This window comes from Cynocephalus volans, chromosome 12, assembly GCF_027409185.1.
Source record: "Cynocephalus volans isolate mCynVol1 chromosome 12, mCynVol1.pri, whole genome shotgun sequence".
Classification (NCBI taxonomy): domain Eukaryota; kingdom Metazoa; phylum Chordata; class Mammalia; order Dermoptera; family Cynocephalidae; genus Cynocephalus; species Cynocephalus volans.
In genome coordinates this window covers 75,228,293-75,251,222 of record NC_084471.1, presented here as the reverse complement: position 1 = coordinate 75,251,222, position 22,930 = coordinate 75,228,293, and the positions used below count along the sequence as shown (strand labels likewise).

Sequence of the window (22,930 nt, the reverse complement as noted above, 5' to 3'; positions counted from 1 at the left end):
AATAATGAATAGATATTTGAAAACTGATGTCCTTTATTTCAACGTAAGTAAAATTCAGTATGTCCATGCGCATAGATCAGATATTTGAATGAACCTGAAGTGGTATGGCTGTTGCTATTGTTTACATACAAGTAATATTTATCCAGTATGTAGTATGTGCCAGGCACTATTTTAAGAGTGCTAGATCTATTATATTATTTAAATCTCAGAACAGTCTTTTAGGTACCATTATCGGTTTTTATTTACAGATAAGGAAACTAAAACACCGGGGTTAAATCACTTGCATAAGACTGTACAGTTGGAAAGTATGAAAGCTGAGAATTAAACCCATGCAGTCTGACTCTAGCCACATGCACATCCACTTTCCTTCAGTGCTTCCCATCAAGCATTCCACATATACACCATCACGCTGATCTAAAGTTTTTAAAGTTGACAGTCAGGGCTAAATGGCAGCTAGATCAAACAAAGTGCATAAAGTATGGAATATCATAAATAAACTTTTAATTAATTTATGTTGTAATCTCCTCCAGTTGTAGTGAATTATATGAGTACTGCCATAAGTACCAATTTAGAATTTGGAACTCCTTTCTTCTCACAGGATTTCAGCCAAGAAAAACTAAAACTATATTTCCCCTTGCCCCTATCCATAAGCAAGAGTTAAACAGGCAAAAGTCCCAGAGATCTGGCCAAAAATGAAATTTCTAGGTTGTATAATAAAACGATACAATATATAACACATATATTGTATACAAGGGTACTTGATAAAGTTCTTGGAAAAATAGAATTAAAAGATAATATGAATCTTTCCATGAATTTTTTGAAGTACTCTCATATATACAATATATCATATCACAATCTATTGCTTATCACATTTATGCTGTAATGAACGCCCTCTTGCAAATATAACATATATATTGTGTATCTGCATGGCTATGTATTGGGTAAAGAAATTTAAATACCAGTTTGAAGAAAGTATTTCTTTGCTCTATTTACAGCATCATCCAAGTCTTCTGGTGTAAGAAATAGTTTTATGGCCTTCACCTTGAAAAATCAAGCAAGCAAACATACAACACACGTTAAATGAAAATTTCAAATTACGTTTTAGAAAAAGATGCAAATTCTCTGGCATCTCAAAAGAACAGGTATTTAATAAATGATATTTGATGCTGCAATTTTCTCTTCAGGCTTTCAAAATTTCAGGTCACTGTGAAATGTAGAAATGAACCTTCTGGACAAAGTAACTTTATACATACGTTTAAATTATGGACTGGAAAAAGGACCCGCCAAGTTGCTCCCCCCACCACTTCCATAGTTGTACTTCTGTCATTCTTTACCTCCACTTCTGTCACTGAGCTATGAAATGAGTGTGAAGTAATGACATAGATACTCAGACCTGACCAACACACACAACAAAAACAGGGGAGGAAGCAAGCACAGGAGAATGGCAAGCCATTCATTATATTTGTGTTCCCCATTCCCTGAATTCTTTGGACTTAAAAATAATTACCTAAATCTTTTTACTTTTATTTTTAATTGATACATAATAATTGTACATAATATGGGATACGTGATGTTTCTGATACCTTGTGTAATGATCAAGTCAGGGTAATTAGCATATCCATCACCTCAAATGCTTATCATTTCTTTGTGGTGAGAACATTCAAAATCCTCTCTTCTAGCTATTTTGAGATATACAATACCTTTATTTTTTTTTTATTTTATTTTTTATTTTTAAAAGGTGACCGGTAAGGGGATCTTAACCCTTGACTTGGTGTTGTCAGCACCACGCTCAGCCAGTGAGCGAACCGGCCATCCGTATATGGGATCCGAACCCGGGGCCTTGGTGTTATCAGCACCGCACTCTCCCGAGTGAGCCACGGGCCGGCCCTACAATACCTTTTTGATGACTACAGTTACCCTACTACACAAAAGAACACCAAAACTTTTATAACATTGTACCCATTGACCAACTTCTCTCCCATCCTTCTTCCCCATCCTATTGCCGAAATCTTAATGAAAAAAACTGCCAAATTTAATATTTAATTTTAAATTCTAAATAGATTGAAAGATGTTCCTTTAAAAAAAAAAATGGCATCTACTAGTTCCTGTATTTTATCACTGTCTCCAGCACTGGATTTATTTCTATATATGTGTCTGAGAGTAGAAAATAACCTTAAAGTATATCAAAATACGTCATTCAACCTAATCTCCCACTCCATTTTCTTTTTCTGGCCAACAGTGTGACTGCAACCTCATTAGAGACCATGGTCCAGAACCACCCAGTTAAGCTGCTCCCAGATTCCTGACTCTCAGAAATTATGAGATAATGCTTGTTGTCTTAAGCTACTAGGTTTTGGGGTAATTTGTTACACAGTGATCATTGATAACTAATACTCAAGCAAAATTTTTTTAAAATTCAGGAGCGTGTACTACGAAATATGAAAGAGGTGGGACAATAGCATCCAGCTTTTGCTTAAATGCTGTAAGAAACAGAAAATTCCAGTTCTTTGGGGGAAGAATACCATTCCTTTGAACAATTGTTAGAAAAGTCTTTCCTGCACTAGACTACAACTTGGCCCCTTGAATTTCTACCCTTGTAAAACCAGAGCATTACTAGTCCAATCATATTTGTCAACACTTGCCTACTGTGGGTCTAGCACTGCACTAGGTGCCCTCACAAAAGTTATTTCATTTACTTCTCACAAAAATATTGTTATTTATACGTTATCTCCTTTTACAGATAAGGAAATCGAGACTTGGAAAAGTCAGGTAACCTGCCTACAATAGCACATTTGGCAAATGGTGGAACTCAAGTAGAACATATGCTGCATCCCACAGACCTCAAACTACTAAATTCTTCCATATGACAAAATTTCAAACATTTTGTAAGTTAATTTCCTCTTCAGAGTTTTCTAAACTGAAGAACCACTGTTCAGTTAAACATTTCTCATCTCAATAAGTGGTGCTGGGAAAACTGGATATCTATATGCAGAAGAAAGAAACTGGATATGCACCTCTCACCATATACTAAAATCAACTCAAAATGGATTAAAGTCTTACGTATAAGACCTGAAACCGTAAAACTACTAAGGGAAAATATAGGAGAAACACTTCAGGAACTAGGTCTGGGCACATACTTTATAACATGAGCCCAAAAGCACAAGCAACAAAAGAAAAAAATAAACAAATGGGACTATATCAAACTAAAAATCTTCTGCACAGGAAAGGAAACAATAAAGAGTGAAACAAAAACCGACAGAGTGGGAGAAAATTTTTGCAAACTATACATCCAACAAAGGATTAATATCCAGAATATACAAGAAACTCAAGAAATTACACAGTAGAAAAACAAATAACCCAATTAAAAAATGGGCAAAGTAGCTGAATAGACATTTTTCAAAGGAAGACATACAAATGGCCAACAGGCACTTAAAAAAAATGCTGAACATCACTAAACATCAGGGAAATGCAAATTAAAACCACAATGAGATATCACCTCACCCCAGTTAGACTGGCTATTATCAAAAAGACAGAGAATAACAAATGCTAACAAGGATGTGAAGAGAAGGGAACGTTCCTACACTGTTGGTGGGACTGTAAATAAGTACAACCACTATGGAAAACATTATGGAGGTTTCTCAAATAACTACAGATAGATCTTCCATACAAGCCAGCAATCCCACTTCTTGGTATATATGCAAAGGAATGCAAATTATCATGTTGAAGGGATACCTACACTCCCATGTCCATCGCAGCTCTGTTTACAATAGCCAAGATATGGAACCAAGCTAAATGTCCACCAATGGATGACTGGGTAGGGAAAATGTGGTGTACACACACACACACACACACACACACACACACACACACACACACACACACACACACACACACACCATGGAATACTACTCTGCCATAAAAAAGAATGAAATTCTGCCATTCGCAACAACATGGATGAGCTTGGAGAAACTTATATTGAGTGAAATAAGCAAAGCACAGAGGTAAAAATACTACATGTCCTCACTCATAAGTGGGAGCTAAGAGAGAAAGAAGGAAGGAAAGAAAGACCACAGTGGTGTGTTGGACTTGCAGAGGGAGAGAACATACCTAGGGATAAAAAGGGGGGTGGGAAAAAGGGGAAAGGGGAGGGAAGTCAGGGATTAACTGGTTGAGGGACATGGGGTATAATCGCAATTTTGGTAATGGGCATGCTGCCAGTACTGATCTGCCTGTCACATTTTGAGCATGAGTGATGACAGTCAGCTTTGTACCCCATGAATATTCATAACAAATGAAAAAAAGAAAAAGAACAATAAAAAAAGAAAAAAAAAGAGAAAGCAATGTCTATACTTAAAAAAAAAAGCTCATTTCTCATCAACGTATTTCTAAACCCTTTACCATATCAGATATATCCCAGTGGCTAAAATCATTAATTCTTGAAATATGAAGCCTAAAACTGACTACAGATTTACAGATTTGGTCTAAATCATCAGCTCTCAACCTTATTTCCATATGTAAGATGATGTTCAATGCACAATGCTTCTCGCAAGTTCTATTACTGTTCCTTTCTCTTCCACCCAAGAAAACATAGTAGAACACAAATGAGTGAGCATGATACTATCATATGAATAATCTTGCATTTGTTCAAATATATAATTTTTATAGTTTTGTAGTTTTCCTCCAATATGTGTACTCAACTTCAGTGTAAAAACATATGTGTATCTATAAAATATAATTATGTAAGAATATATATAATATATATTTAAAGTCTATATACATACACACACTTATAATATTTGGGCAAATGCAGCTTCTTATCTGTCATATGTATTTTTAGTTTCATTTGAGACTAGTCAGATTTGCTGTTCTCCTTTTAGTCTCTGGACTTGGGTGAATTACAATCTTTTATATGAGCCGATACCTGATTTCTAGAATTGCAGGGTATAAGCTTCCTCTAAATCTGTTTACCAAGAATTTGAAGAGTGATAGTCAATTCTCTGTCAAGTCTCAAATAAGTATTAAACACAAAAACATTGTATATACAGTTTGCTTTCCTCTAATGTGATACCAAGAATACAGTAGTTGCTTAATAATTGTTCAATGATATAATATGCTGTCATATGCTAGGCTTAGGAAAGCAAGGGGCTGGCTTATGTAATAAGCATAACTAACAAAACAGATAAGATTATATTTTTAAAATCCATACCATATCACTCTTTAGCAACGCCAGTCCGATTTGGTCTGTGTGAACTTTCCTTCCCTTCCCAAACCTCTGTGGGCCGTAGTAATTCAGAAAGCCTTTATTCTATGGATACAAAATAATCAAGAAATTAAAAGTGTATCAATACAATGCCAAAGTATGTAATCAAATCATTCTCTTTATATTTATTTTAATAAAAGAATCCTGTAATCATCAGTATAAGCATAGGGACCAAATCATCTCAGAAATGCCGTACAGTTAAAGAACAGAAAGAAGAACACATAATTAAGAGAATGTAAGGCCAGTGAAGAATGCTTTAGAAATATGTCAGCTTTCCATTCACATTACTGAGGGGTTTCCTAGGACGTGGGACTTCCAGTGCTAAAACTAGGAAAGTTCTAGGCAAACTCAGTGAATTGGTTGCCTAGTACATGGATCTGATCCCTGCCCCAAAGTTCTTTCCTAATTTTGAGTCTCTTCTGCTGTCTGGAGATATTGGGCACAGCAAGAACAACAACAACAAAACAGATTTATTTTCAAACTCCACAAGGCCTGGCTCCCTTATATACATACATTTAAACAATTGCTTCTTTAGACCACCTCATTTTCTTTAAAGCCCGGGCCACAACAATGGTGTCACCTCAGCAGTTACTTGGTCAAGGTATTTCTGTACCTAGATTCCAGGTAAGTAACATAGACTTCATTTCTGGATGGAGGTGAATTTTGAGGCCATGCTTTAAAACTGCCACATTACTCAAAAGAAATAGAAAATTATAATTTACCACTGCAACCATTAAAGAAATTGGTCAGTGTTTAAATATGTTCTCTCAAAGAAAACAGTAGTCCCATATGGCTTCTAGAAAGATGAGTCTTCCATACTCATTTTATGAGGGGAGTATACATTTATTCAGTCAACAATTATTGAACACCAATTCAAGGACTGTTCAATAAAAGATGCTAAGACAATTTCTTACAAGTATGGTGCAAAAGGAACTGCTTCCTTACCTCATGTCATTTGCAAAAATCAACTGCAGATAAAATAAGTACTTCTTAAATTAAATCTCATAGTTAAATATTTTTTAATTCTTTCACATTTGGAAAAATAACATCATATAATATCCTAGAGTAGCCAAAAGAGTTTTAACTATCTCTTCAAATTACTTAGATTTCATAACAAGAGGTCTTGACTACCAGAGATAACCTTCAGAAACAAAACTTCAAAGGCTCCTTACTTTCAGGGTTTCTCAACTCCTTTCCCTTATAATGAGAACTAAATGAAAGTCGGCTAAATTTAAGATTATTTCTAAATAACTTTGTAATAGGCATCTGTCTATTCATAAAAACCAAATGAAAGGGAATACATGCTAACAGAGTTCAGAGAAAACCCCTCCTTTTTTTAAGAGGTAACGTTTTAGGGAACAGTTTTTGAGAGGGGAAAAAAGCAAAATTTTAAGTAAGTCTAGAAAAAAAGGTAAAAGTCATATAAAGAGTATACAATCAGAGAACTACTATGCACAGGTGAAACTGATGAGTTTAAAAGAGCATTAGTTGGAAGATATTTTCCTGACTGTAAGGCATATTAAAACCAATTTTTGTTTGTTTTCCTGCTAGAAAAATATAAAGTTGTATAAAAAGGTCTTTGTGGTCAGAAACTCTGATCAGTGTTTCTCAATGCTGGCTGTAGAGTAGAATCACTTAAGGAGTTGTTTAAAAATATTAATGACTAAGCTGTACCCTCAAATGGCTTTTACCTTTTTTTCTTGACCTACTTAGAATTCTGCTTTTTTCCTTCCTGATAAATTGTTCCTAAAATGTTAACTCTTAAGAGGGACTATGAAGATTATTTAGGTTGGTTTGGGAGTAGAGATTGACTGCTGAAATGTTTTAAAAGCTCCCCAGGGGCCAACCCCGTGGCGCACTCAGGAAAGTGCGGCGCTGGGAGCTCAGCGATGCTCCCGCCGTGGGTTGGGATCCTATATAGGAATGGCCAGTGCTCTCTCTGGCTGAGTACTGGTCACCAAAAAGACAAAAAAAAAAAAAAAAAAAAAATCTTCCCAGGTTGAGAATTTCCGATCTAGATCAGGGTTTGGCAAACAGCTTTAGCCCACAGGTCAAATCTGAGCCAACACTTGTTTTTGTAAATAAAGTTTTATTGGAACACAGCCATACTCCAATTTTTTTTATATTAAAAAAATCAAAATTAGATTAAAAGGAAAAAGAAGTGTATAATTCTGAAAAGTAATGTAACTACCAAAAATTTTTGAAAAGAATTACTGAACAATATTTCCAAAAAAATTAATTCTCATGACAAAAATATTACTCCACATAGCAGATGCTAAAAAAAACCCTCTCTTCTCCTGCACATAGATTATTCCCCCTCCTCTGGGGAACTCCATATGTCATATTTTTAAAATTATGATTATGTTTCATTTTAATATAAAAATGTATTAAGAAAATAAAAAATAAGGCAAATGGCCCTAATGATCATTTTAAAAAATTACACATGCACTAAAAAAGCACAAATGAAAAAGGATAGTTTCCCTTCTTGCCTCAACGTAGAAGGGACCATGAGGATTTTCCTGTAACATTCTATTTTAAAAGTGAGTTTTCTTACCTTAACATTTTCTATTGCCTCCAAAATTCTCTCTCTCAGGTTTGCAGAATCGTTTATTTGGTTTTTTAAATTTCTGATGACAACATCAAAGTGATTGCCTTTGAGCTGACCAAGTCTAAGGGAATCATCTACAGAGCGAATATTAAACACATTCATTCTTTTCTTTTCAATTTCTTTTTCAATATTTTTCAGCCTGAAAGTGATATATCATATAGACACAGTTAAATCTCACATTTAAAAATGATTTTAATATAAGGTTTTACATGACAGTTGCAGGCAACCCCTTATAACAGAATACTAATACAAAATGTTTTTGGAATATTCTACAAATGTGAACTACCCATAGTATAGAATTACAGTTAACGGAGTTACCTTAAGAACTTGAACATGTATTATTAATACTATCCCTCTATCTATGTAGGCCTTCTGACTTCTTAGGTCAAGTGACAAAACCTCCTACCAGTTCTCCTGTCTTATCCCCAGATTCTGCTCCTTTCATTCTGTCTTTCTTTCCCCAACATAAGCAAGAAAAACCATTAGCACCAGAGGATTTTTCTGAAATTCTGCTCTGAATACTTCTTTACTCTAACTTTCAATTTTCTCCCTATATTTAAAGAGTAGATTCCAATGTTCTTGGCATAACTTTTAAGATTCTGTAAGAGCTCATGCAAATTTTCCTTTACACCCATATTTTCTGTAGTCGTTATTCAAACTGTCTTATTAGTTTACTGCCCCTGCAAATAGACATCCAAATTTTTTGCATCTGCTAAAATCCTACTATTACTTGAAGGGTAATTAGGATCCTACACCATAAGCCAAATCAAAGTAATCTCTCCTCCTAGGAACTAATAACATTATCTTTGGTAGTTAAAAGCTAGCTTTTGTCTTACACATATTTTAACATCTACAGTCCTTCTCTCTTACACTTCTTCACCATAAAGACAAAATCATATATGTTTTTCTCCCTCATGTAGCAGCTTAGAAGCAATTAGAAGAGTCTACTTGCAAACAGTGGACACAAACATCTGGTAACTAAGGATTGATATATCAATATCACATTAAATTAGGCTGGATTTTGGCCCAATTTCTCAACTTTTTGAAATTTATCTTAAGGAAAGTATCTATGATTTAAATACAAGAATATTAATCACAGTATTATCTTTGTTTGTTTGGTTTTGGATTTTTTTTGGCAGCTGGCCGGTATGGAGAAATGAACCCTTGGTGTTTTAACACTGCACTCTAACCAGCTGAGCTAACCAGCCAGCCCTAATCACAGTGTTATTTACAGTGAAAAATTACAAAGAATTTCTGTTTTCAAACACAGGGGAATATTAAACAAATTAGTCTATATGATGAGCATGATTTTGAAATATTCCATGACATAAATTTTCATATAACAATATTATTTTATTTAAAAAAGTAAAATAAAACTGCATATGCAGTATGATTTTCATTATATACAATCAATGTCTGTGTGATATGTGTGGTGTAGTCTCTGAAAAAAGTCTGAAAAGAAATAGATCAAGATATTATTGTAGTAGAATATTAATGATTTAACTTTTTACTATTTTCTGAATCTACAATACATGTGTATTTCTAATTACAAAAAATATTTCAAAAATTTGATTAAGCTGATTAGGAGGCTAAATTTGAGTACACTGTATTAAATGAAGATTTACTTAATATGTAAGGATCCATGATAATAAAGGCATAAAAGTATCATAAGAATTAGGAAAAAATAATTTATAAAACAGTTTCCTGAATATAAATGCATGTTTGAATATAGTACAGGATGTTTAGAAACAATTTCGCTATTTTAAATCTGCTGCTTTTCAAAGTTCCTATCCTAAAAATCTGCTATATTTTCATTGAAAATTTAGAATATAACTCTATTTAGGAGATAATTATATTGTTAATGCACGATGTACTGCTTAGTAAACCTGTAATCAATTAATTAATACTGATAATGAGGTTAATATGCACCCAGTATTCTGTGCTTTTGATCTTATATTTATTTATGATGCAACATAGAAGTAAAATTCTATCTTACAAAGCAATATCTTATTACCTCTCTGGAGTCACTTTTCTAACAACCATTGCTTGATAGGTGATGGCTTTCTTGTCTTTAAGGCCTGCATAACTAAAATCCGAAGGAATCACACCAAGTTTGATAGCTAAAAAACCAATTGCTTCAAACATTTCCATATTTTCCTTCCGTAGGGTAAAAGCTGAAATAAAAATAATCCTAGATTACAGTAAAAGCAGCTACCATAAATCAATTAAACTTTAAGCGCACTAACAAGTTAATATAATAAACCAAATCATTAATTTAACAGTATTTTTTAATCAAAATATAAAATCAGCATCATAGATTTTAGCTGTTATTTTTAAAATGCTGGTTCGATCATTAAAGGGTTACAGAAAAAAAAAATCTAAATTTCTTAATTTGGCATTCATATTTGGCCCAAATTGACCTTTCTAGTCTCCAAATGTGCCACTTCCATTCGTATATCCTATAATCCTAACAGAGAGGACTTCTTGTAATACCTGGATGGACTATAGACTTCCACAGTTTCATACTTTTGCACATTTGAGTCCCTGTGTCTAAAACATGTGTTCTCTCCATTTACTATATGCCATGCTTCTATTCATTATTCACGCTCCAACAGCAGCAGCAATTCTCCATCAAATTCTTCTCAGGTTCCAAGGCTGAATACTCCCAAAGTAAGAATTATGTTTGTTTTATTACCATTATATCCTCACTTTAGAATATTTGAACAAGTATTCACTTATCTGTTGGCTGAAAGAATGAATAAATGAACTCGACAAGCAGTTGATTACTTAATCCTACATGTCTCCACAAGCTATCATGATCTATATCATGACACTTAACACTGAATATCATAATTTATCTCTTTATGTTTGTCACCCCATTGACTGGGAGTTCTGGGCCAGCAGTGTAGGTCATTAATAACTTGAGTTCAATGTGTTAAATCTGTCCCTGACAATCTTGGGCATGTCATTAGGGGAGCCTAGCTGCATAAGAAGGAAACCCCGACTTGTTTGAGACATCAGTTTCTGCTGATTATTCTGAGTGCATAAGCATTTTTTTTATCGTGAAGATTTAGAATTTAGTGTAGAAATATTTAAAAGAACAAAATCCATGACATTATTATGTTAATCTGCATAGAAGTTTATGTATTCGAATGCTTAAGAGAATGAGACCTGTAGTTCGAATTTAAAATATTTAATTGATTTAAATTAGTCTTTTCACATTTAATCTTATTTAAGTTAGTAAACAATACGGAAACATTTACAAAAACTTAAAGGTCATTAAATTTATGACTTTATAAGATTTATAACATTTTCTTAATTGCTTGGAACAAGTGAAGTATTAGAAAGAAAACCAACTATACTACATTTTAAAATTTAATTTTAGAGACCCACTTCAAGCCATGTTGGAATAATTGGTACCAGATGACCTCCCACTGTGAACAAATAGAAAACTGGACAAAACTTACGAAAACGGCAGTTTCTAAGAGACTGGGGAACGGGCACCACAGAACTGTGATCCAAAAGAAAAGGAAAACAATGAGATGAGTCCTAAAGTACCCTGGTTTTCTGTCTAGAAGTACTTTCTGGATCATAGCACAGGGAGGAAGAATCCAGGTAGAGCTGAGTTAAGAGGGTAGAGAGTGGAATTCAGGAATGCCGAGTGGGCTGGAATTCACAGGGCTGAGTACCAGAATAGAAGAAGAAATGCCGAAGAATTCCAGAATTCTGCAGAAATGGTACCTCAAGTTTGTTGCAGATTAGTAATTTGCCCATGTTGAGGACTAAATGCTATGTATTATTTATCTAATGTTGTGTAACAAATCATCTCAAAGCATAGTGGTTCGTGATATTCCTTTTGTCTCATGGTTTCTGTGGTCTGGAATTCAAGAGCACCTTGGTTTTGTGTTTCCTCTCTCATGAGGTTGCAATTAGATGAGGCAGCAGTTAATTAAAAGCCTGAAAGGAACTGGAAGAACCATGTCTAAAAATGCTCATTCACATGGCTGGCAAGGTGGTTCTGGCTGTTGGTGAGAGGCTGCAGTTCCTTTCCAAAAGGTTGCTTGAATGTCTTCACAGTATAGTAGCTGGCTTTCCCCAGAGTGAGCAATTTTTTAAAAAGTGGATGAAAAGTAGCCTCAGAAGTCACATCACACACCATCACTTCTGTCCCTATTCTACTGGTCACTCAGGCCAGCCTGTGTGAATTAGAGCAGAGGATCACTGGGAGCCATACTGAATGTTGAGAAATAATCCATCTTCTGCTCTAATACTTTATTCAAAATACACTTATTCTTTCCCAAGGCCCCAAAGACTCATCCCGTTAAGACAACAGCTCAGATTCTAGGATCTCTTCATCTAAATTAGGTCCACATACAAATAAGTCTCCTGGAATGCCATTCTCTTAAATTCAGATCCTCAATTACAATTTTTCTTGGTCTGAAGGTTAAGAAGGACTGTGAAATGAAGAGACAAATCTGATTTTTACACACCTTAAAATGTTGGGATATACCTGGGACAAGAACCATAGACTCCTTGTTCAAACTGAGGGAAAAACGGAAATATCTAGAAGTCACTGGTCCATAGCAATCCTAAATCTAGCCAGGTATATGTTGATATTTCCTTTATTAGAACAGCCTTACCAATATCTGGTAATGATTTGTTGTGACTACTTGTAATGATTTGTAATAATTTTTTGTTAGACAAAAGATACATTCAAGTTTTTTCAAGATAAATCCTTCTCTTCTCAAGACTGTAGTTGCAGACAAAAATCCCCCTAAAATTCTTAGTACTACTGTTTAACACAGGAGATCCATGAGTCATGCCCTTAAAGTCCTTAGAGGCCTTTTGTCTGTCTTAACCATTCTATGAGGCACTGTTATAGATCTTTCTGAAATGTTAACAAAGGATTTTACAATGACATCCTATATTTTATTGTCAGAGCACGTTGTCCTGATCAAGCCATAGATTTTCTCTTTGCCTGGAAGATATTTCTTAATTTAAACATCATGTGCTACCTGGAGAAGCTGGGAATTAAAAAAACAAAAAAACCAGCAATGCCAAACAACAAGAAAAAAACACATTTTGAGCACAGCAAGTACAGTGTTCAAAATTTTACTATAAGCAGTAAAAAGCAAGGTTGCACCTTCAATACGCTGCCTGGAAATCTCTTTAGTTAGAGCATCCCTTCATTAGATAGGTATTTTACTTTCCATTTTACTGCAAGCAAAAGTATTGCTAAGTTTTCTGGAGCTACATAACAAGAACACCTTTCTTCCAGGTTATGACAATATTTTCCTCACTTTTCTTTAAACTCTCATTGACAGCTTCCTTGAGGGACCTTCTAACTTCCAAAAGCCAATAGGTCCTGAAGGCATTGCTATCACATTTTAGGCTTTCATTACAGCAGCAACTCACTTCTAATACCAAAATCTCTATCAGTTACCAAATATTACAAAGAAATCACTCCATCTTAATGACATAAAACAATAATCATCTACTATTCGTTAGGGACTGAATGTTTTTGTCCCCTCCCCATCCTGCCCCAAATCCATATGTTGAAACCCTAACCCTCAGTGTGACTGCTTCGGAGGTGGGACCTCTAAGGAAGTAAGTAAGGTTAAATGAGGTCATAAGGGTGGAGCCTTGATCCAATACAATTAGTATCCTTATAAGAAGAGACACCAGAGAGCTCTCTCTCTGTGCACACAATGAAAAGGGCATGTGAGCAAGAAGGTGGCCATCTGCAACCCAAGACATTAACCCTGCTGGCAGCTTGATCTTAGACTTTCAATCTTCAGACTGTGAGAAAATGTGTTTAAGCCAGAAATTGTAAATACCATCCAGTCTATGGTATTTTGTGACAGCAACCCATGCAGAATGATACACTATCCCAAAGTTTCCATGGGTCAGGAATTCAGGAGTTAGGCAGTTCTGGCTTGAGGTCTGCTGTGAAGTTGCAGTCAAACATTGGCTGAAGCTGGAGGATATACTTCCAAGGTGATACACTCACATTGGTGGTTAAGTTGGCACTGACTATTGGTGGGAAGTCTCAGTTTTTCTCCACAGGGCTTCTTGAGTGTTTTCAAGGTGTTGTGCTGCCATCAGAGTAATGTGAAATAATGATTTGGCCTCAGAAGTCACTATCACTTCTGCCACATCTGCTGGCTACTACACTTCACCAGCTGGACAAAGAAGTATAAACCACTTGTAACCTGCCAGAGGCTATAAAAGGCTGCAGACCAGCCAGAGAGGAGCAATCTAATTAAATAGCAAGGACGTTCAGCAAAGTTAACAGAATGATCATGCTATAGTAGCAAAGCTACATGAGGGGGTCTTCAAAATGTTCATGGAAAGTGCGTATTATGAAAAAACTAAGCATGAATTTCAAAATTTTGCCCAAAATAAACTTGTACTAATTTGATATAACATGTCTGAACAGGATCTAGTTTGAGGCACTAAGAAGGATAAGACATCAGTTGAAAACAGCCCTATTAGAATAATATGAATTCTGTCAAAATTAAAGCAAGAACAAACATTAAATCATGGTGAAGTTTGGATGGAAGAATGATGAAATCATTAATACTTTATAAAAGTTTAAGGGGACAATGCCCCAAAGAAATTAGCAGTTTACAAATGCATAAATCAGTTTAAGAAGGAACAAGAAAATGTAGAAGATGAAGCCCACAGCAGTGGACCATCCACATCAGTTTGCGAGGAAAAAAATTAATCTTTGTTTGTGCCCTAATTGAAGAGGACTGACAAGTAACAGCAGAAACAATAGCCAACACCACAGACATCTCAACTGGCTCAGCTTATACAATTCTGACAAAAATTACAGTTGAGCAAACTTTCCACTCAATGGGTGCCAAAACTGTTGTGCCCAGATCAGCTGCAGACAAGAGCAGAGTTCTCAATGAAAATTTTAAACAAGTAGAATCAATATCTTAAAGCATCAAAGAATTGTAACAGGAGCTGAAACATGGCTTTACCAGTACAATCTTGAATACAAAGCACAGTCAAAGCAATGGTTAACAAGAGGTGAAAGTGGACCATCAAAGCAAAAGCAGTCTGGTCAAGAGCAAAGGTCATGGCAACAGTTTTGTGGAATACTCAAGACATTTTACTTGTTGACTTACTGGAGGGCCAAAGAATGATATGTGCTTATTATAAATGTTTTGCAAAAAGTTAGCCAAAGCTTTAGCAGAAAAATGCCCAGGAAAGCTTCACCAGAGAGTCCTTCTCCACCACAACAATGCTCCTGCTCCTTCTTCTCATCAAACAAGGGCAATTTTGTGAGAGTTTAGATGGGAAATCATTAGGCATCTACCTTACAGTTTTGATTTGGCTCCTACTGACTTTTGTTTCATAATTTAAAAAAATCTTTAAAGGGCATCTATTTTTCATCAGTTAAAAATTTTAAAAAGGCTTCATTGACACAGTTAAATTCCCAGGACCTTCAGTTCTTATTTATACTAAATACCTAGTATCATCACTTACTAAAGTGTCTTGAACTTGAGGGAGCTTACGTTGAGAAATAAAGCCTACATTTTTGTTTTTACCTTTTAGTTCCATTTTTCCATGAACTTTTTGAGGTCCCCTTATATAATGGCCCTAGAGTAAAACCTACTCTAGATCTCCTTTAATAAAACTTAAAATGAAGCCTCAAATGCATCTGCAAATTGCTTTCTACCTGCTAAAACAGAGTTCAACACTCTTTAAAAGAAGACAACATAATCCAGATACTGAACAAAGAAACATTCACAATGTTTGGTCTCCAAAAAAGATTACTAGACATACAAAGAAGCAGGAAAATGTGAACTATAACCCAAGTAAAGGTCAGTCAATAGACACAGACCCAGAAATGACAGAGAGGGAATTGGCACATAAATATTTGTAAATACCTATTAAAAAATAGGTTCAAAGATTAAAGGAAAATATGAACATAATAAGGACAGAAATTGAAGACCTAAGAAAGAGCCAAATGAAACTTCTAGAGCTGGGAAATGCAATATCTAAAATGAAAATTTCACTGGATGTTTAAGTCTTTCATAGAACTGCTTCTTCAAAAAGTGTTCTAGGAAAATAGTATGGCACTTCCTGAAAAAAATTAAATACAGAGTTACCATATGATTCAGCAATTCCACTTCTGGGTATATACCCAAAAGAACTGAAAGCAAGGACTTGAATAGAAACTTGTACAACAACATTCACAGCAGTATTATTCATAACACTTTAAAGGTGGAAGCAACCTGTGTCCATTGGCAGGTGGATGGATAAATAAAAAATGGTAAATGCATAAAACGAGATATTATTCAACCTTAAAAAGGAAGAAAATTCTAACACATGCTATAGCACAAATGAACCTTTTAGACATTATTCTAAGTGAAATAAGCCCATCACAAAAGGACAAATAATTGTATGATTCCACTTACATGATGTGTCTATAGTTGTCAAATTCATAGAAACAGAAAGCAAAATGGTGCTAGCCAGGAGCTGAGGGGAAGATGAGATTGTTTAATGGGGATGAAGTTTCAGTTTGGGAAGATGAAAAAATTCTGGAGATGAATGGTGATGATGGTTGTACAACAATGTGAATGTCCTTAATGCCACTGGACTCAACACTTAAACATGATTAAAATATTAAAATTTGTAATACATTTATTTTACCAGAATTAAAAAATAAACATAAAAATTTTTTTTAAATGTGTTCTATTTTTTAGATAGGTCTACTTGTTAAATATTTTTTAAATGAACTATTTTGATTGCTATAAAAGGTTGCCTAAACAAAGTGTAAGAGGGGCAAAATTTATGTTTGTCTTTTTCTTTTTTCTTGAATTTGTAGGTATCCCAATGTTTCCATACTGTCCTCTGGTGAACCATCAATTCCTCCTTTTTAAAATATCCTTCTAACTATTCACAGCTTTAGCAAAACTAATTTAAACTTATATATAAGAAGTTTCCACAATTTTTTGACTCATTACCCAAATTAATAGTTAGAATTCCCAGTAATATAAAATAAATAAGAATTTTTAGAGCTGATTAAATTCCTCTCCCTACATGTAAAGGTAGTATTGTTTTTCTTTCAAAATAGATTTATCTGTTAATATTTACTGCATGCTTAATGTATCAAGTCATGTACTAGCAGCTTTCTCATGGAAAAGGGAAGTCACACAACCAGACAGAAATTACCAGGAGGAAAAAAGATGCTAACATTTGAGGAACTATTACATACTACAATTGCATTAATTACAGTCATGTGCCACATAAGGATGTTTTGATCAACAAAGGACCACGTATGTGACAGTGGCTATACAATATAGCCAAGGTGTGTAGTAGGCAATACCATCTAGGTCTGTGTAAGTACACTCTATGTTTGCACAGCAACAAAATCACCTAACAATGCATTTCTCAGGATGTATTCCCATTAAGCACCACATGACTATATGTCATTAAATTTTTAGAGCATTTGTGAGTTAGGCTTTACTACTATCCCATTTTCAAAGTATAACCTAAAGTTATGAATTGTTAAGTAACTTGCCCATTGTATTATTTTTCTCATCTGTATATTTGTGGAAATTCAGTCTTAAAGATATTAAAAAATTTCATAAATCTTTTTGTGAACTAAAGTCATAATATAAATCAAACTCAGATAGCTGCAAAGTCCAAACTCTTTTCATTTAGACCTAGAGTCCCTACACAGTACAATCCTGTTTCTGTGCCAAACATCTGTGGAAATTTGGGTTGCTGGTTTTATCTTAAATGCTTTGTTAAATAAATGTACAAAACATGGCCATCTGAAACACCTCCCATCCTTTTAGTAGGATATAGGCCAATTGAACCTGGATAGCTAGACTTGTACAGTGAGAGTTCATCAGTTCCATCCATCCTAGGAATTAAACATATGCCCGTAAAACAGTGATTCTTAAAATGTAGTCCCAGACCAGCAGAAAAAGCATCACCTGGGAATTTGTGAAAGCCCCACCCCAAACCTTCTGAATCAGAAACTGGGATTGGGGCTTAGAAATCCATTTTAACAAGAACTTTTGGTGATTATGACAGATGCTAAAGTTTGAGTACATCTTCTCTAGAAGACTGACGTAGCAAGTTTTCAGGTTCCCTACCTTGGGTAGGGAAATTTGTTTTGGATTACAAGGTATTCTCTTCACTTTTCCAAACATATTCATTTTACCTCCAAATACAGATGGTTGCTGATTTATGATGGGTTGATTTAACAATTTCTCGGTTTTACAATGGTGTGAAAGCAGCATGCACTCAGCAGAAATTAGACTTGGAGTACCCACACAACTATTCTGTTTTTCACTTTTAGTACAGTATTCGATAAATTACATGAGATATTCAACACTTTATTATAAAACAGGCTTTGTGTTGGAACGATAAGCTAATGTAAGTTTTCTGAGCACATTTAAGGTAGGCTAGTTAAGCTATGATGTTTGGTAGGTTAGGTGTATTAAATGCATTCTCAACTTACAATATTCTAAATTTATGATAGAGTTATCTGGACATAACCCCATCATAAGTCTAGGAGCAGCTGTACTTAATTTTAAGTAAGATGACTTTCAAAATATGAAATCAGGGTTTACTTTAAATGAAACTTACTAAACACAAAATAATTGCTTCAACTTTATACATTTGAGACTATGTTAACTATAAATGTCTGTGTTAACTACACTAATCAATACTTTTTACATTCAGTGCAATTTGAAAGGCTCTATTTTCTGTTAAGTAACAGAATAAATGAGAATTCCTAACGCTGCTTAGATCACTTATCAGCAATTCCTCTTACTACATGTAAAGCATACATTCTTTCCAATATCTCTCTGACCAAGACTATTCAATTCATTTGAAATTATTCAACTTTCACACAAGTTTAAACTTAATTAAGCTTATCCAAGAAAATGATTATGATTATTATTAAATTACCTGTATATATAGCTTTTCTTTCCTCACGCTCAAGAAGAGAACTTTTCCTGTGCTTGTGTTTGTGTGCTTTTTCCCGAAATCTTACAGTTATTGCTACATTTGGATTAGCAGCACTGTAATTCAGTTCAGGAAATGATTTGGTTTCCACAAGGTTTCCAAACTTTTTGTTGACAAAATGGTGGACAGCTTTTCTGTGGTCTTTATTTGTATCAGGTTTAAAGGTAAATTTGGAATTTTCTTTCTTTGCATCCAAATACTTAAAAAAGTTAAATGCTTCTTCTTCAGATACCAAGTGACAGAGTTCTTTATACTCAAGATTTGGTTTTACAACAATTTCACTGTTTTTTCCTACAGTTACTAAAAAAGGAAATTTCTGCCTAATAGCACTATGCAAAATAGCCCTCCGGTTTTTGTCAAGGATTCTGCCTACTGAGAATTCAGGAGATGGTCCAATTGGCTCAGGTTTGGAAGTCCACTTCTCTTTTACATCAGAGGCAAACTGATTCAATAATTCATTAGTTCTTTCATCTAAAAAGGAGCTTAATACATCAGCCTTTTCTTCACATTCAGACGTTCCTCCATTGATACTATCTTCCTTTTCTGAACCAGACTGATGTTGGTCACCATCAGAGCCTCTAGCCAAAGTATTAACTTCCTGTTTTTTTCCATCTTCAAAGGATACATTTTGAAGATCTAGCTTTGGTTTTTTGGCAAAATTATTTGGCTCAGGTAATATTTTACTAATTTCGTAAACAGGTTCATTAGTGGCTGTATTAACTAAATGTCCCTGTTCATCAATCTCAACAACAATAAAGTCACTTGGTGATCTTTTTATCGTGCCATGAAATCCAACATGATCATTAATGAAACACAAAGAACTAAACCTGATTCTATAATCTGTATCCTCTTCCATTTTTAAATAAAACCTACAAAAGAAACAAAGAGGCAGTCAGTTACCAGAAAGAGAAATTGTGGACAACAAAAAATACGTTTGCGGGATTTATTTAACTGTCTCCCTTACAATTCTGACTCCTTTCATACATTAATTTATGACTATATGTCATATGTACTTTGACTCTCCTACACCAATAAGAATTAATAGGCAAACTATTTCTGGTACAACTAGTAATTTGTAACTTGAATCTTTACTCACTCCAGGTTTCCACCTATCATCCAGGATTAAAATGAGTCAACTTCAAGTTTACCTTAAAAATATCATTTGTAGGCTCAAAAAGAAGAGACAAGAACATAGGACTGTTTACCATGATTTGTCCAAATCCCATCCCGGGAGCCTAAAATTTCCAGCTAATTCCATAGAATTTGTGGCTAGATGTTTATATGTTAGGCGTTAGAGATAGGAGAGAGGACAAGATGAAAGAAATAGTCTAAACTGATAGGTAAATGAATTTCTAATTATTAATTTGCAATTTGATTATATTTCAAGGTAGGCTTAAGTTAGTACTGGACCTTTATGCCTTCTCTAAATCCCACATGAGGACAGATACAAAATTTTGAGGTTGATCCAGAGGAAAATTCGAACTATGTCACTGGCATCCGAGAGAAGAAGCCCTTATAGCACTTTCTTGGAGAGTAGACAAGAGAACAGTACTATGAGGAAGCCTTCACTTACTTCTCATACAACCCATGGCTACCATACCTCATGGAGCCGCAGGAAACATAAATTACCCAGGGGCTGCATACTACTCAGTTCTTTGTATTATCTACACTCTCCAGGTAAATTATCATCTGGACCTTCATCCTATTTTCTACAATGTATTCTACTAGTTCTGAATCAATTTAGCAAACCACCCCCCTTCTCAATCCTTTCCATTGTGCCATGTAGAAGTCACAGCAAATTCTTTATACCCTAATATCCTAGAGAATATATAAGGATCTATTTATTTTCCCTAATTCTTTAATTTTCTGCCCAGTCCCCTTGGTATCTTGCCCTACTTGAAACTTGGCCGTGTCCCCAAGATGCTTCTTCTGTAGTCCTCTCACGCAAAGGCTATTTTTCCTTTCACACACATCTACCTTAGACTTGGAAGTTGTAAATATTTTGTTTTCCACTGCTCCTTCCAAACTTTTTTCCCTTCTAGCTCCAAAAACCCCAATTCCTTTGAAGATCATGTCATCAGGCTCTACCATCTGCTGCCATCCTTTCTCTGATCCCCTGACAACTCCTTCATTCACTGATGACTTCTGGCTCACTATCTTCTTATCCAGCATGACTTTCCTGATTGTCCATATGAATCATCCATTTAGCAGCTTGGTCCCTCAGTTTCTCAGTCTCAGCCTTAACCTCCCACCTCTGCTTCATGTTGGTCACTCATTTCCATGATGATAATGTTTACTTTCTCATTACCAAAAACTGCATCAACTTTAAGCATCCAATTCTCTGATCACTTCCACCATCTTTTCATCACCACTACTTTAATATTTCTATTCCCCAAATTCTTAGACATTGTACAGGTCTCTAATCCCTGTTTTTAGTATTAGCCCTCTATAGTCCATTCTCCACATAGCAGCCAGACGGTGTTTTAAAAGGTAAATTAAATCCCATTGCAACCCTGTCTAAAGCCCTCTAATCACATTTATAATAAAATCCAAATTACTTACCCTGGCTTCCAAAGACATTTAAGATTCTGGACCCTGTATTCCAATCCTATTTAGCTTTCTGCAAAGTATTTCTAGTTGTTTTTTCTTTATTATTTATTGTTTATTTCCCCCAACTAGAATGTTAGCTCCATGTGAGCAGGAAATTTGTCTGCCTTATTCACTACTAAGTATCCCACATTTAGAACAGTGCCATGCACACAGGTCTACGATCAATACTGATTGTTGAATAAATGAAACAACTCGTACAAAATCAGAGCTGTAAGAGTGAAGAGGAAGAAAGAAGGATCACTTTTGCCTATGACACTCAGGAGAGGCAAAATGCAAGAAATGACCTCCTTGAAATGGTTCAAGAGATAGAAATGAGGCAGAGACATCGTAAGTAACATGCAAACAAAATATGCAGTGTGTTACAGAAAAGTAAACAGCCCAGATACAGAGCAGTAAGGGGGTGGGGAGGGGCGTTTCTAGTACAGTTCTGGAAAATACAGCTGGATTAGTGCCAGACTGTGGAAGACACTGAATGCCCCGTCAAGGACTTCGAATCTATTGGGTGGTCAATGGATGGCTACTAGAAATGTTTGAGTAGAAAAGTGACACAGTCCAAAAAAATGCTTTAGTAAGATGACTCTAGCAACTGAGCAGGATGCATTTGATGGAGTAAGAGAGGAAATGAGAAACAATGTGATCAAGGGCACAGCTGTAGGGATTGGCCTTGAAAGAATAACGATCTTTTCTTCCCCCAGAAAAAAGGGAGGAAGATACGAAGACATTCTAAGTTAGTGAAACAGGTAGAAAAAATTGGGGAAAATGTAACGACGAGTGAATTCCAGCCAAGCATCTGAGCAAAAGAGTGGAACCGAGCTGGAGGACAGCCAAGGAGCCCACATGGAGTTAAGCACGAAGGTGCAGAATCTGCTGGTGAGAGTGCGGGGCGGAGGGTGGTTTGACCGGCCCGTGTTTGAGGAATTGTTGGTTGAAAAGGGATCCTGGGTAGGTGTTAGAAATGGAGAAAGGTAGCTCGTTTTCCTTCATGCTCTTCCTTCACCAATCGCCCAAGTTCTGTCGAACTCAGTCCTACGGACGCTACCACTCCGCAGACCTAAAGCCTCCAGCGGCGCTGCCTTCCAGCACGTCCAAAGGTATCCCCGACACTGCCAGCCGCTCTACGCGTTTCTCTTCCCTCCCTCTCCCCAGCCCCAGCTCGTCCCGAGGCGCGACACTGGCCCACGTCGCCCTTCTCTTGGGACAAAGGGTCGGGATCCTCCATGCCGACACTGTCACCACCCCAGACAGAATCCCCACATCGCGTAAGCTGCTCAACCCGGTCTACCTGGAGTCCAGGTGAAGGCACTCCTCGGCACAACGCAGTGCGCATGCCCGGAAGCCCAACCTTTTTCAGCCTCCGACAAGGACGTATTTAAAGGGCAGGCTCCCACGTAAAGAAGCGCCCTACGGGAGACGTGGAGTTTCTCACATTGTGGAGCCCCCTGGAGGCGCCAAGA

At 35.8% G+C, this 22,930-nt stretch overlaps 1 protein-coding gene across 1 annotated transcript in view; it reads right to left on the bottom strand.

Moving 5' to 3' along the window:
* PUS7L (pseudouridine synthase 7 like) overlaps positions 1-22,844 on the bottom strand; it is a 36,084-nt gene extending 13,240 nt beyond the window's left edge. Inside the window, exons 1-6 of the mRNA XM_063075859.1 lie at positions 22,759-22,844; positions 18,810-19,735; positions 9,883-10,042; positions 7,815-8,007; positions 5,207-5,305; positions 960-1,041 (exon numbers count right to left, since the gene is read on the bottom strand). Of these exons, the coding sequence (XP_062931929.1) occupies positions 960-1,041; positions 5,207-5,305; positions 7,815-8,007; positions 9,883-10,042; positions 18,810-19,722 (1,447 nt within the window). The 5' untranslated portion in view covers positions 19,723-19,735; positions 22,759-22,844. The remainder of the gene's footprint in view (positions 1-959; positions 1,042-5,206; positions 5,306-7,814; positions 8,008-9,882; positions 10,043-18,809; positions 19,736-22,758) is intronic.
* Positions 22,845-22,930: the final 86 nt, after the last annotated feature.